The sequence below is a fragment of the Cucurbita moschata genome, unplaced genomic scaffold (assembly GCF_002738365.1).
Source record: "Cucurbita moschata cultivar Rifu unplaced genomic scaffold, Cmos_1.0 Cmo_Scf00014, whole genome shotgun sequence".
Lineage (NCBI taxonomy): Eukaryota > Viridiplantae > Streptophyta > Magnoliopsida > Cucurbitales > Cucurbitaceae > Cucurbita > Cucurbita moschata.
Window position 1 is genome coordinate 4,993,253 of NW_019268530.1, and position 14,199 is coordinate 5,007,451.

At 36.1% G+C, this 14,199-nt stretch overlaps 1 protein-coding gene across 3 annotated transcripts; it reads left to right on the forward strand.

Annotated features, from left to right (window-relative positions):
- The first annotated feature begins 8,196 nt into the window (after nt 1-8,196).
- On the forward strand, nt 8,197-12,952 carry LOC111451991 (probable inactive tRNA-specific adenosine deaminase-like protein 3). 3 transcript variants are annotated; one of them, XM_023092498.1, is made up of 10 exons: nt 8,197-8,401; nt 8,485-8,570; nt 8,665-8,716; nt 8,918-8,991; nt 9,496-9,617; nt 10,007-10,089; nt 10,297-10,393; nt 11,239-11,700; nt 11,966-12,078; nt 12,583-12,952. In XM_023092498.1, the coding sequence occupies exons 2-10, from the start codon at nt 8,510-8,512 to the stop codon at nt 12,743-12,745; spliced, it is 1,227 nt and encodes a 408-aa protein (XP_022948266.1). In that variant the 5' UTR covers nt 8,197-8,401; nt 8,485-8,509; the 3' UTR covers nt 12,746-12,952. The 3 variants fall into 3 exon arrangements, with proteins under 3 accessions (XP_022948266.1, XP_022948268.1, XP_022948267.1); XM_023092500.1 differs by lacking the exons at nt 8,197-8,401; nt 8,485-8,570 and having other exon boundaries at nt 8,700-8,716; nt 9,533-9,617; XM_023092499.1 differs by lacking the exons at nt 8,197-8,401; nt 8,485-8,570; nt 8,665-8,716 and having other exon boundaries at nt 9,486-9,617.
- Nucleotides 12,953-14,199: the final 1,247 nt, after the last annotated feature.

Genomic DNA, 14,199 nt, shown 5'->3' on the forward strand with positions numbered 1-14,199 from the left:
GGAGGCATCCTCTTGATGGCCCAAAACAAAGAGACAAATACAAAAGGAGACGGCGGTGCGAAGACAATGGCGATAGTCGTGAGGTAGTGGAAGTTGTTAGAAATGAAGTGATACGCAGCGGATTTGGCGAAACCGCGGTATCGGAGATGATAAAATCGAAGAAGGATGAACAACCGAATAACAGAGAGCCTGAGCTCGAAGAGAGAGAGCTCCAATGGCAGGAAAGAGAATTTGAGGAAGAAAGAAGAAAGAGAATGGAATGGAGAAAAAGGATGACAGAAATGCAAATTGAACATGAGAAACAAATGATTCAAATGCAAGCTGTGTTAGATAAAACTTGAGTTTTCCCTTATTTAGATTCACACGATTACATTAATTATCTGTTTGACCATTTGACAAACACGTCGAATGGATTAATGAAATTTTAGACGGCAATTTTGTAGGAAGTGGCACAGATTCAGTGGCACACTCTCCCGCCATTTTTAGGATAGGTTATATTTAAATAGGAAATCTGTTCACAATATTTTCACAACCTGAATTAAAGGGGCAGTCAAAATTTCATCATTCTCTCTCTTCTTATTTTACGCATTTTATTTTCCTTCCAACAACCTGTTGTCGACAATTTCCTCTCACCGAAAATAAAGGATTTCACGGCCGATTATTGAAATCCAACAAGCTGCAATCCCTTTAAATTCCCTTGAAAATCCCAAAACAATGACGAAGAAGAAACCCATACGACCAGCGAACGAGCCAATGAAACTGCCAGATCATGAGGAGGAGAACAGAGATTCAGAGCAACAACTCAAAACTGTCATGGATAAATCTGTGGAGAAGTCTCAGTTGCAGATGTTGAAATCACTGAACGAGCATTTTTTGAAGGAGACACACGAGAAGAGAAAGGAGTTTGGAGCTCTGGTTCAGGCTAAAGAGGGTTTGGAGCTCCACTTGAAGAAGAATGCCGACGATAAGAAATAGAGTCAAATGAATGAAGTGGGAGATAGGATTTGTAGGTTAGTTGAGAGTGAGAGATTGAAGAATGTGAAGATTGGGAGATTAAAAGATGAGAATAATGGGCTTGTGTTGAAAGTTGAGGAAGAAAGGGAGAAATGGACGAAGGTTTGTTATGAGAGGGATGAAATTAAGGCTAATTCTGATGGATTGTTTTAGGAAATAGGAGATTTGAGAAAGAAAATGATTAAAATGGAGAAGAATCAGAAAAGAGCTTTGGAAGAGACAAAGGACTTGAAGGTGAAATGCAAGAAGTTGTCAACTAAAAGGATGGAGAGTGAGATTATGAATCGGAATCTGTTGAAAGAGAAAAATTTGTTAAGAGGTTATTGAATGAATCTGGTAAGATTATTGAAGATTTGGCGGCCCACTCATATTCGAAATTGAAGGAGAAAGATGTAGAGATGTTAACTCAACAGAGAGATTTAGTTGATGTGAATCTGAATCGAGTCCAACAGGAGGCAGTGAGTTTACGACGCACGATTGAGATAATCACTTGTGATAAAGCTCAAATGGAGGAAGCAAAAATGGAAGTGGAAAATGTCGTTGTGGACTTGCGAAGGGAATTGAGTAAAGTGAACGAAGCTATGACATCTGAGTTCAGCGTGGCTGAGAACAGGAGAAATAAAGAGTTGGTGCCTCAAATGGGTTGTTCTCGAGAAAATCCAAATGAAGTCTCACCAGAGAAGAACAACCTTAGTTTACCGATCGAGGACAAGAAGAGAAAGTTGAAAAGACCACGACTGAGCTCGAGAAAACGAAAACGGCATAGGTGGAACCATCAAATAGAGCATTAAGTTTATGGGAGAGTTTTGTTCTTGAAATAAACTTAAATGTAGGAGAGAGAAAAAAAAATTATGAATTTGTTTTGGTTTTATATTCGGTCAAAAAACCATTACTTTAACTTAAGAGGGAAATGGCTTATGGGAGAGAGAAAAGTGATGGGATAAACTTAGCCTCTATACAAACTATAAAAAGGGCTTTACTACACGTCAGAGATAAAAGAACAAGTGAGAATAATAAATAACAACAGAGAGTAGCAAAGCAAACTTGTTTGAGTTGGTGTGTACTACAAAAAAATCTTTTGAGAACTTCTTTGTCTCCTTGTCTCTCCCCCTTTTGACACCCCCTTTAAAGTTTCATGAGAGTTATCTAAACGAGTTAGATTCAGAGCGAGCGTTTTTTCTCTCAAGAGTTGGTATCGGAGTAGCTTTATTTTTCTACAAATTGGTATCAGAACAATTTATTTTCGACAAGAAGATACCAAATTGGCTTTGACATTTTAGGTATTGTCATCTACACTTTTAAAGGGTTAAAGATGTTGTCTTCAAAGAAATGGTGATTGGGTTGCCAGACATCACTCCTCCAACAGAGAATTGTGAGAGCTGTGGTAGCAAAGCATGAAAAAAATTCTTTTCCATCTGGAAAACCGAGAAGAGCTCAAGCAATTTTGGAGTTGGTGCATTCAAACATATGTGGTCCAGTCTCTCCAGCATCAAATGGTAACAAGAAATATTTTATGACCCTTATTGATGATTTTAGTAGAAAAATATGGACTTATTTCTTGCGCTTCAAAAAATCAGAAGCCTTTGATTGCTTCAAGAAATTTTGTGCTACTATGAAGGCAGAAACTGAAAGAAGAGTCAAAGCTTTAAGAACTAACAGAGGTGGAAAGTTCTGCTCGAACGAGTTTATTAAGTTTTGTGACGAGAAAGGCATAGGGAGGCAGTTGACAGCAGCATATACACCACAAAAAATGGTGTGACCGAAAGGAAGAACAGGATCATTCTCAACATGGTTTGAAATTTTCTAAATAAAAGAGAAATTCCAAAGGAATTCTGGCCAGAAGCTATTGTGTGGTCTGTTCACATTCTCAACCGGAGCCCTACTTTCTCTGTTAGAGATATGACTCCACAAGAAGCATGGAGTGGAAGGAAACCTGCAGTAGATCACTTTAGAATATTTGGGTGCATAGCATATGCACACGTTCCTGACGAGAAAAGCGAGACTTCTAAGGCATACAAGCTCTATGATCCTTTGACAAAGAAGGTGGTGGTAAGCCACGATGTAATCTTTGACAAAAAAGAAGACTTGGACATGGGAAGAAAAGATCACTGTGAATCAGCAGATTCCTCTAGATCTTGGAGAAGAACAAGCCACTATTCCGCCTCACTATGAGCCTGGAGAGAGCTCATCACAAGCTTAACAAGAAGATCCAGTAGAAGAAGAAGATCATGATCACAGTCAAAGAAATCCAAGAACAAGAATGAGACCAACTTGAATGATTGATTATGAGATGAACTATGACTCAAATGATAGTGCTTATTTTGCATTCTTTGCATCCTTTATGGATAGTGATCCAATTTTCTATGAAGAAGCGGTAAAGGAGAAGAAATGGAGAGAAGCCATGGACAGTGAAATCAAATCCATAGAAGAGAATAAGATTTGTGAGCTCACTGATCTTCCTACCGGGCAGAAAACAATTGGAATAAAATGAGTTTTCAAAACCAAGTTGAATGAACATGGTGAGGTGGATAAGTACAAGGCATGACTAGTTGCAAAAGGATACAAGTAGAAGTATGGAGTTGATTATAAAGAGGTATTTGCGCCAGTAGCACATCAAGATACTATAAGGCTTATAATTTCTATTGCAGCACAGAAATCATGACCTATTTATCAACTTAATGTGAAATCAACTTTCTTACATGGAGAATTTCAAGAAAAGGTATATGTGTAGCAACCAGAAGGTTTTGTTCAAAACGATAAAGAGGAAAAAGTGTACAGGGTGAAGAAAGCTTTGTACAGTCTAAAGCAAGCTCCGAGAGCATGGTACAATCGCATTGATTCTCATTTTGAAAAGATGGGATTCACTAAATGCCCATGAACATACATTGTATGTGAAAACTGAAAAGGGAGGTAACATTCTCATTATTTGCTTATATTTTGATGATTTAATATTTACCGACAATAATGAAGAAATGTTTGAACTTTTTAAGAAGAGCATGATGAAGAAATTTGAAATGACATATCTTGGTTTGATGATATATTTTCTTGGGGTAGAAGTTACTCAAACTGTAACTTTATCTGTCAGAAAAAATATGCTCAAGAGTTGCTTGAAAAATTTAAAATGGATGAGCGCACATTTGGAACTTCATCAGAATTGGGTTTGAAGTTACACAAGGATATTGAAGTGCGAGAGGTTGATAATAGGTACTTAACTTCAACAAGACCAGACATCATGTATGCAGTTAGTATGATAAGTCGCTATATGAAGCATCCAACGGAAAAACATCTCAATGCAGCAAGAAAGATACTTCGTTATGTGAGAGGAACTTTTGATTTGGGGGTATTCTACAAGAAATCATCGCTATGCATGTGATATAGATGATCATAAAAGTACTTCAGGAAGCATTTTCATGATGAGTTGAGGAGCTATTTGCTGGTCTTCAAAGAAGCAACCTATTGTAACACTCTCAACTATAGAAGCAGAGTTTGTGGCAGCAGCAGCATGGTCGTGCCAAGCAATTTGATTAAGAAAGATGCTTGAAATTCTTAATCAGAAGAAATCAGGTATGACAGTTATATACTGTGATAATATGTCGACTATTAAGTTGTCTAAAAATCCTATGTTGCACGGAAGGAGCAAGCACATCGATGTTCGATTTCATTTCCTACGTGATTTGTGTAAAGAAGGCACTATTGAACTCAACTTTTGCCGAAGTGATGAACAAATCGTAGACCTATTCACAAAGTCCTTGAAACAACCATTGTTCGAGAAACTTAGAAGAAAGATGGGGATGTGCAGAATCCAAGATGTAGCTCAAGAAGATGAAGTGAAGTCCTCAACTGATTTCTGTATAATCAGTTGGAGGGAGGGTGTTGAAGGGTCACTTATAGATATATGTGTTGAAGGGTCACTTGTACATGTACAGATACATTTATAAGTACATGTATGAATAGATACATGTAGGTTCATTAGTTCATAATTAATTAGGTACATGACTCTTGGATAATGAATAGTATTGGGAAATGTCCCAAATTACCTATATGTATATGTATATTGGCATTGGTGGAAGAGTTAGAAAATCAATTAAGCATTCCTTCGTAGTTATACAAAGTTCTCTTCTCTCAAAGAATTCTACCAAATTTCTCTGCTGTCACCAACCAAGAGTTTCAACCGTGTACTTTCTTGAGTTGTTTCAGTTATTGCTTTGTACTCCTTTCTTGTAGTTGATAATAATATTGTTGGTTATCTTTTGCTGCACCAAGAAATTGTTCCCGAACCGAACTTGAACACATACCAATGGTTGATCTTCAAGTATCGTTGTCTCCTACATAGTTAACATCACAGCATCCAACTAACTTGCACGCTTCTTTTGTACAAAAAATTGTACTCAGTTGTACCTTTGAAGTATCTCAAGATCCTTGGAGCTTTATTATCAAATCTTCTTGGTTGGTTCATGTAGATCTCTCGGTCAAACTCTCTATATAAGAAATCATTCTTCACATCCATCTACCATAATTTCTAATTTTTACTTGCCTCAAGTGCTAGCAAGACACGTACGGTAGTGATTTTCGCTACTAGATTAAACATTTCATCATAATCTAATCTATAATGTTGAGAGAACCTTCAGCTACAAGTCGACCCTTATATTTCTCTATTGATTCAACCTAGGAATGCTTTATTTTGTAAACCCACTAGCAAGAGATGAGTTTGAGATCTTCAATTTCATCCTCAATCGCCTTCTGCCAGGTTGAGTATCGTGATGCTTCTTCATACGTCTCTAGCTTCTTTAACTCCATCTTTTATAATTACTACAATGACATACTTAGGATTTGTCTTTTGAATTCTTTTTTGCAATTTATGTTGTTGATGTGTTGTTTCATTTTCATCGGGTTCGTTTGGTTGAGCCACTTCTTACTCACCAACATCAGTGCCACTTGGATCTTCAAAACATCAACATTCGACCAAATACGTGTAATTTGCTCCTAGTCTTCTATGATAGATTTTTTTTTTAATGTTGTTCAAGTTTGGTTACGCTTTCTTCTTTGAAGACCACCACATTTCCGTTGCACCATTCTGATCTCCAATCATGTGTTTGAGTATTCTTAATCAACGATTTAGTCATTCTCATGATCAGTATGCCCTCTTATCATCGTCATGCGTGCTAGCTCGTCTTTCTCTAAAGCACATAGTACCTCTGCATTCCACTCATCCTCTATCTTCTTTTCAGAGGTTACTGCATTGCCTTCGACAGACTTTTTCTTAGACCAACAATCTTTTAACATGTGACTCTTCTTTCTCGCAATTGTAGCAAATGTCTTCAAATCTCTTCCCTTGAGAATTTTTGTTGTCGTTCTTCTAAGTTCTCCCAAGCTGTGTAGTTCCTCAGTGACTTCTTCCTTTGTCACCATTTTTGTATCCATGCGACTTATTATTGTTCCAAATTTTACTTGTTTAGAGTGCTTCTTCTTCACTTTTTAGCGTGATGCCTCTCATTTGCTTAGCCATGACTTCTTGACAAGCTAGCAAATTTTCGAACTCCACAAGTGATGGTTGAGTGGGTCATCCTTGCACAACAGTAATGAAACTTCTATATTTTGATTGCAATCCACGGATGATGATCCATTTCATTCAAGCTACTCCAATGACGGACTTCAGATTTAGTTTAATAATCTCCCGACAGATCAACTTAACTTTGTGGAAGTACTGAGCAATTGTTATGTTGCTTTGTGAGATTGATAAACAGCTCGTTCTCCAAAAGTTGTAATCTTGTATCGTTCTTCTATGAGAAAAGCATCATGACATTTTTATCCTTTTCTATGAAAGAACTTGAAAAAAAAAAAGGTTTGACTTGTGTAGGAGGTCTTCATTTGAGGTCCCATTCTATGTGCTGTGAGACCAAGTAGAAGTCAGAGTATAGAAATGGTCAAACTTTTGACTTTCCATTTACCAATTCTATTGAAAAAAGGGCATGTCATGTAAAAATGCAAGTTTATAATTAGGGGATTATTTTATGTTGAATATGAAGTTGTCTATTGGACTCCAAATTCAAGGGAGACTTTTCTGCAAATAGTCTTCACAAGACTTTTATACAACATTTGGTCCATACAAACATTTAACAGCACATAAATATTTTTTTTATTTTTAAATGATTTGACTTAGACTTGGTGAGGTATGCACAACACGGGTTGAGCTAGATTGTTAAAAATTTTGGGTCGGTTGGATTAGTGACTCGAACAACTCAAATAGAACCCACAATCCAACTCAACTCAACCCTCTACTTTTGGGTTGAGCTAGATTGAATAATCGAGTTATTTTTTAAAATTATTTTAAAAAATCATATTTATGTTACATGAATAACTAAAATCTCACAACTAATTCGGGTCTTCGGGTCTGACCTGCATCTATGAATTGAATTCATTGGAGCATCAACCAAGTTTCCTTTCTTCTTTTGAGAGTTGCAAGCAAGAATATAATCCATTTTGTGCCATGGGGTGTTTAGAGCTTCCATCAACGATACGCCTTCTGATGAGATGTAGATCCATGTGTGAAAATGTGTTATTTCATGGGAGAATGATACGTCTTACATAAAATAAGAAATTAGTGGAATATGCCTAAAAAAAATAGTGGAATGAGGCAAACATTAGTGCATGTGGAGAGATTAGCGCAGGTAAGCTCACATAAGGATTTGAGTCCATATGTCGTACTCTATCGTTGACATGGATGACATCAATTCATTAGCATAATTGAGAATGCTCACATCGGGATACAACCCACTTGTCTCGTATGATCATTAGCTCCTTTAACATAACTTTGATGACATCGTTCCTAAGCAACGATAATGGAGAACGACACCCTTCTCTCGGTTATCTCAATTACAAACTTGGCCATTAAATACTCTCTCTCTTTAGGATATAGGGTTGTATACATAGTATTTTTTTACACACCGATCACTGTGCGTACATGAACCCACTAGTTGGACTCATTAACATACCTCTGCCCTAACTCATTAAAAGAATTTATTTTTTAAAAGGAAGATGAAATAGAAGCGAATTTCAAATTAAATAAGAATAAGAATAATAATAATAAATGGAAAAATATGGGTTTGGGGCGGGTCGTGGTATACTTTAAACCCGAAACCGATGGACAATACCCGCCCATGTGAAGAGCAAGAGGGTAACGGTAACCCTACCCACCATCTTCCTTCCTTTCTCGCCACTGCTGCCACCGTCGTTCTCCAAGTACGCCGCCGTACAGTTCCGGCTTTTCTCCTCAATTCGCACCATTTCCGACCGTTTTTTGTTGCATTCCGTCGCCGTTCGTTGTCCACGGCTGTCTATTGCTCTCTGCCGCACAACCATTGAGTTTTGTCTATTGCTTTCTGTTTAGGTGAGATTCTAAACTTGTTTGTTTTCTCTTTTTGTTGTCTTCTCGGGATGAGTTTAGAACACTAACTCATTTTTCTCTTCTAGGAATTCGGATTAACAAGCATACACTATGAGCCAAATCATCTACATACCGGATAAGCCGCCAATTCCACCTGATCAACAACCCACTGGTAACCTAACGTTTTATTATGAGATCTTATTGTATGTTTCTTCTGAGAACTTTGTGTGCTCTCTCAAACTTCGTCTCTTGTCTGTATCTCGCAGTTAATGTCTTTGCTGCGGTGGTTGAGCCCAAGTTAATCAACAATCTTGTAAGGTTAGCTTTTATGTTACTTATCAATGTTTACTGATTCAATCTGTTCTTCATGAGGTTTCTCATTTGTTCTTCTATGAAATAAGATGAAGTATTCCCATTGATGTCAATTTGAATTGAACCCATTCTTTTTCCTTGAATTAAGTTTATGATAATTTTATAATCGATTCCTTACTTTTGAATGACCAAAATTTGTCTCCGCAGGTGCTTAAATAGGATAGCGCCATTGGAAAATCTCCGCCATTTGAAGAGAGTTCAGAAGAAGCACCTTGAAGATGGTATGTAGATTTATTGCTGATATTTTGTTCCTTTCCTCAATGATTATTCCTATGAAGTTGTCTTTGTTTATTTTGCGTTTAATTTCAATTTTTAAATGTTCATCTCAAGTTTTCTTACACAAGCAATAAATAGAGACTGGAATTTCATGTTTATAAGTGTCTGTTAGATCAAAGAAATGATAATACTTCAATGCAGAGAACCAAGGGAGCCACTAAATGAGATGTTATGGCATACTTCAAAATTTCATGCTCCAACAAATATCATTCAAACTAATCTTGTTTTTTTTTTTTTTTTTTTTCTAATTTATTTTCATGATTACTTAAGTTTTTCTCTTCCATATTTGTTTTGGATAGTTAGTGATTTTCTATTAGCTTGCCACCATTTATTTTATTGCTAATGCAGGTTTGCAATAATCACTTTCTTGGATACTTGGATATTTCTTAGCTACAAGATTCTTTTATTCTCTGCCTTGAATTAAGTTGTTGATCATTAGGTTTTTACAGGAAAAACTCTAATAGCATTGATCCTATGTCTTGCAAGTGAAAACGACAGCAATATGGATGCCATGCCTCAAGACGTACGAGAGCTCGTGACTTCATACCAGTTGAGTGCCTTTATCACAAAGGTGCGTCCTCCTATCAATTGAAATGTTCATTAATTAAATTATGTTTCATGATATAATTAAAGTACATCAATCAAAAACATTCAGTTCATCTGAAAACTAATATTCAATATCTTGATGTATAAATATTTCTATGTGCCCCTATTAACTCCTTTTAAGTACTTTTAGCTGTGGTGTCAGACCCTGGAAGGTACAGGATAATTTTTTATTCATGTTTGTTATTCAGTTGACTGCTGTTTGATCTCATCCTTCAAAATTTTGATCACCTTGGTATTGAATTCTGTTTTTCTTGAGGACACTTCATCTTTTGTAATCGGAGATATCCTATTTAACTGCTTCATATTATCAAGGAATAGAGATATACTTGACCTTCTTTAGATTATGTGACCCAGGTTTGTAAGGAAGCAGCAACAACAAAAGAAGAATGGGAAGAGCAGTGCAAGCTTTGGCCAACATCATATCATCCACCCACATAGTAAATATTCTGACATTCTTTCTATTTTCTCAATTAAATGTTAGGTAGTTTTAATTCAGTTCCAATGGTTGTGCTATATCGTGACTGTGGTTGGTCTAGTTATGTTGACAGTGATAACTTGTTGGTTTAAAGTTTTTTTCTTCTGGAAAAGATAAATATTCTACCAGCTGGAACTTACTTCCTCTATCATCTCTTTCTGAATGTCAGCAATATTGATGGTATCACCGGATTTAATGAAGAGGACACACAATCAGTTTTTGGCTTCATGCGACTAGCTGTAGAATTAGCACAGTCCAATAAATTGGTTAGTTAATGTGCTTTGGTTTTCCCTTTCTGGTATCCAATCCAAGATCAATTTGAATTTATGCTGCGTAGATAGTACAATGAATTAGCTTTTGTTTTCTCATTTTGCATTTCTAATTTTATTGTCAACTAAAGTTTTGGATTTTTTTTTTTTTTTTAATCTTTTATTTCCCGGGTTCCTTCAGATTTCTTAACTCTTTAGAATTTAGATACCAGGAGGCAATGTTTTATTTGAAAATTGTTGTGCCATGTTTCAACTCTTTTGGACAGAGCCAAATACTCACCCAAAAGATCAAACTAACCTAGCCCAACCTACTTAAACAACCTAAAGGCTTGATCCAGTCTGATGGAAGAAGAAAGACGACCATGTAGAGAAGCAGCTAGGAAAGGTAGCCTATAGCTCGGTGAAAACTCACCCCATATTCTATGTGAGTCAGTTGACTTCGACTAGACTAGCTACCGAAGGAAAGGGATGCAGTCTCTCCCGGGGTCTTTTGAGAGGAGAAGGCAGATAAGAAAACGTATCTTTACTTTACCTCTGAGTAAAATATAAGTTAGTGATTTTAGTTTTAGAATTTTGGAACTTCTACATTTAGTTGGTTTGAACAGTTTTCGAGTATCTTGTTATTTATGTGTTTGAGGAGTGAAGTAGAGAAATGTTTTCTCTTTTAGCCAGTTTATTTTCTTATCTGAAAAGACTATCTATTTAAGAAACAAGTACTCATCTCTCTTAAATATTACCATGCAGCAGGTAAGTAAGGGCTAGCTATGCTATTTGCCCCATGAACCCCTAATGTTATGTCTCGTTTTGGGAAGGGTGTTTATTGTTCTATTGAAATTTTGCAGGTAGTAAATGCTGCGGTGATTGTAGATCCTTCCGTTAAGCAAGTAATTGCAAGTGCTTGTGATCATCATATTTCCTCTGAGAATGCTTCCACGAGCAATGCCGGTGGGGAAATAGACTTTAGAAATCGGCTAGAATCTGTTGGTTCTCATCTTGATTCCAATGGAGCCACCATCCATGGAAATTTGCCCTCAAGTGCCTCTTTGAAAACATTGAAACAATCATGTTCTACTGTTTCGTGTTTGTATCCCTGGCAATGGACTGACCAACAGTTGCAACATTTATCAAATTCTTGTTGTTGGCACCCTCTAAGGCATGCTGCTATTGCAGCTATTGAATCTTCTGCTGCACGGGATCGTCATTTATTCCCAACTTCTGGAACCATTGGTGATAAATCAGTTGAAACAGACGATATCGGCCCTCACTGCAACCTAGCAAAAAGACAGAAGACGAATCTCGAAAATGTAAGCTATGTATGTTATTGAGTGAAAATTTTTTTGAATTAATTATAAAGATGTTTCTCTTCCCCAAAAAAATTCAAGTTATAAAGAAGAGATTACTCTCTAACATCCTTACATAAGATTAAGAAATGTCAAAGCCAAGATTTTGTGTTGCTAAGCTCCATCTTTTAGTAACCTACTTTTCTCAGGAAATGCAGCATACTTGTATATATCTTTGTCCTTTTATTTGCATTGATTTATTAATATATAGTTATGTTGTGTTGTACAGGCCAAAAGCGAGGAGAAGGAAGGTACTGATATTGAAGGCATATGTTCAAAATCAGGCAGGCCTTATCTATGCACTGGTTATGACATTTATCTTGTGTGGGAGCCATGTATTATGTAAGTTCACAAAATGGATCCTTACTCTCCTCTTTTCACCCAACCATTGTCTATGATCTGATCTGTGTGGCTACGCATTTTACAACATCCACTCCACCCTTAGATTTAGTTGTAGGAAGTATATTTTTTAGGCTAAAACTGCATAATGTTCCTTCTCTAGTTTGTTTTTAATTTTGCTATAATGATTTTAGAAGGTTTCAGTACTGCCTCAAAGATTACAGCCAGTTTTAGTATTTAGAGTCGGTTTAGAATGATATTTGAAGTTCTTAAGATTATTGTTTTTGCAGTGCTTAAAAAGTCATACCAGTTAAAGGCCATTTAGAATAATTAATCGTCCCGAATTTTGTTTAAACTACAGGTAGAATAAAAAACGCTAAATTGAAATCGACCGGGTGGTGCCCTATAATGTTAGGACCATACTCTTATGGATTCAACTTTTTTCTAGTACAACATTCTAATCATTTGGTTTATTTCTTGTGATATTTCCTTTCTTGGTTGTTAAAGGTGTGCGATGGCGCTTGTTCATCAACGAGTTAGGCGCGTGTTTTATGCGTTCCCAAATCCTAACGACGGGGCATTGGGCAGTGTTCATAGACTACAGGGTGAAAAGAGCTTAAACCATCACTATGCTGTTTTTAGAGTTGTGTTACATGAAGATGTGCTATAATGGCTGCCTCCATCTCCCTAACAGTGAAGATTCCTCGATTCTATTGCAGAGGGAGTTGGGAATATGACAAATTCAGGTTTTGTTGTGTTTTTATTGTCGATCTAATCTAATTGATTTTCTTGGTGAACCATAGTTTTTGTACTCAATGATTGCCAATGTCCCATTTCTTCAAATCAAATATGACACCATTGTTCATTATTATTATTATTTGCATTATGAGACTCTAATAGTGAGTTTTTGTTACTTTATTCTAAACCTAACAGTTCAGAAAACTTCCATCATTTCTACTCAAAGCTCCATAGTTGAGAAGTAGAGAAGTTTCATATGAATTGTGAGATATCTTCGAGTTTTTTTTTTTTTTTGACTTTCCTTTAAGATTTTAAAATGCCTTAGCTAGGGAGAGGTTTCCACGCCTCCATACCCTTATAAGAAAATTTACCCCCTTTGGGGGGCCTAATGCTCTCGCAGGCGTCGATACCATTTGATACCATTTGTAACAACTCAAATCTATCGTTAACAGATATTGTCTTTTTTGGAGTTTTCCTTTCGAGCTTCTCTTCAATATTCTAAAATGTGTATGCTAGATAGAGAAGTTTTCACACCTTTGTAAAAAATGTTTCGTTTATCTCTCTAACCGATCTGAGATCTCACACCGCAAGTCTTAATTCTTCCACACAAAAATTGCCAAGAAAAAATTTAAAAATTATTGTAAACGACTTAGTAATTATAAATATATAAATATATAATACATATATATATACACTCTTGTTACTTTCCATTGCTTTTATGATATTACAAGATTTTAAAAAAAAGATCGAAATTTTAAACTTGCTATCATACACATTTAAACTAACAAAACCATGAAATAAGAACTCTATTTTTCCATTAAATTCTTGTTTTTATCATTTACCAAACATATCTTTTAAAACGTTTCACATTAAATTCTTGTTTTTATCATTTACCAAACATATCTTTTAAAACATTTCAAATCAATGTTATAGACTTAAACATTCACCATAAAATCGTTAAGCAATTTTGCAGAAAATAAATAGCGTGAAATTTAAATAAAACAAGGAAAAAAATAAAATAATGTCGCGATCTAACTTAAGAACTACAAACATGTTAGGGTCATTATTACAATGTCATCGTCCGTTACAGATGCCTTACCTAAATATTTTAAGAAATATTTAATAACCCCATTACTAGAGTCAGGAAAAACAATCGCATATAATCATATTTGAGACCAACCGTTTCATAAAACATCATAACATGACCTTGGTCTTATATTTCAGAGAGAATTGGATGTATTTCTCTACACATAACCCATGTACATGCACGTGGACCTCATGTGTGCATGTATACATACCCCTTGGACCTGGCTTTTAACTAGTGTACACTCACGTTGTCGGTATACCAGAGGGGAGGGGAGTGCACATAGTACTGTGTCATAACCT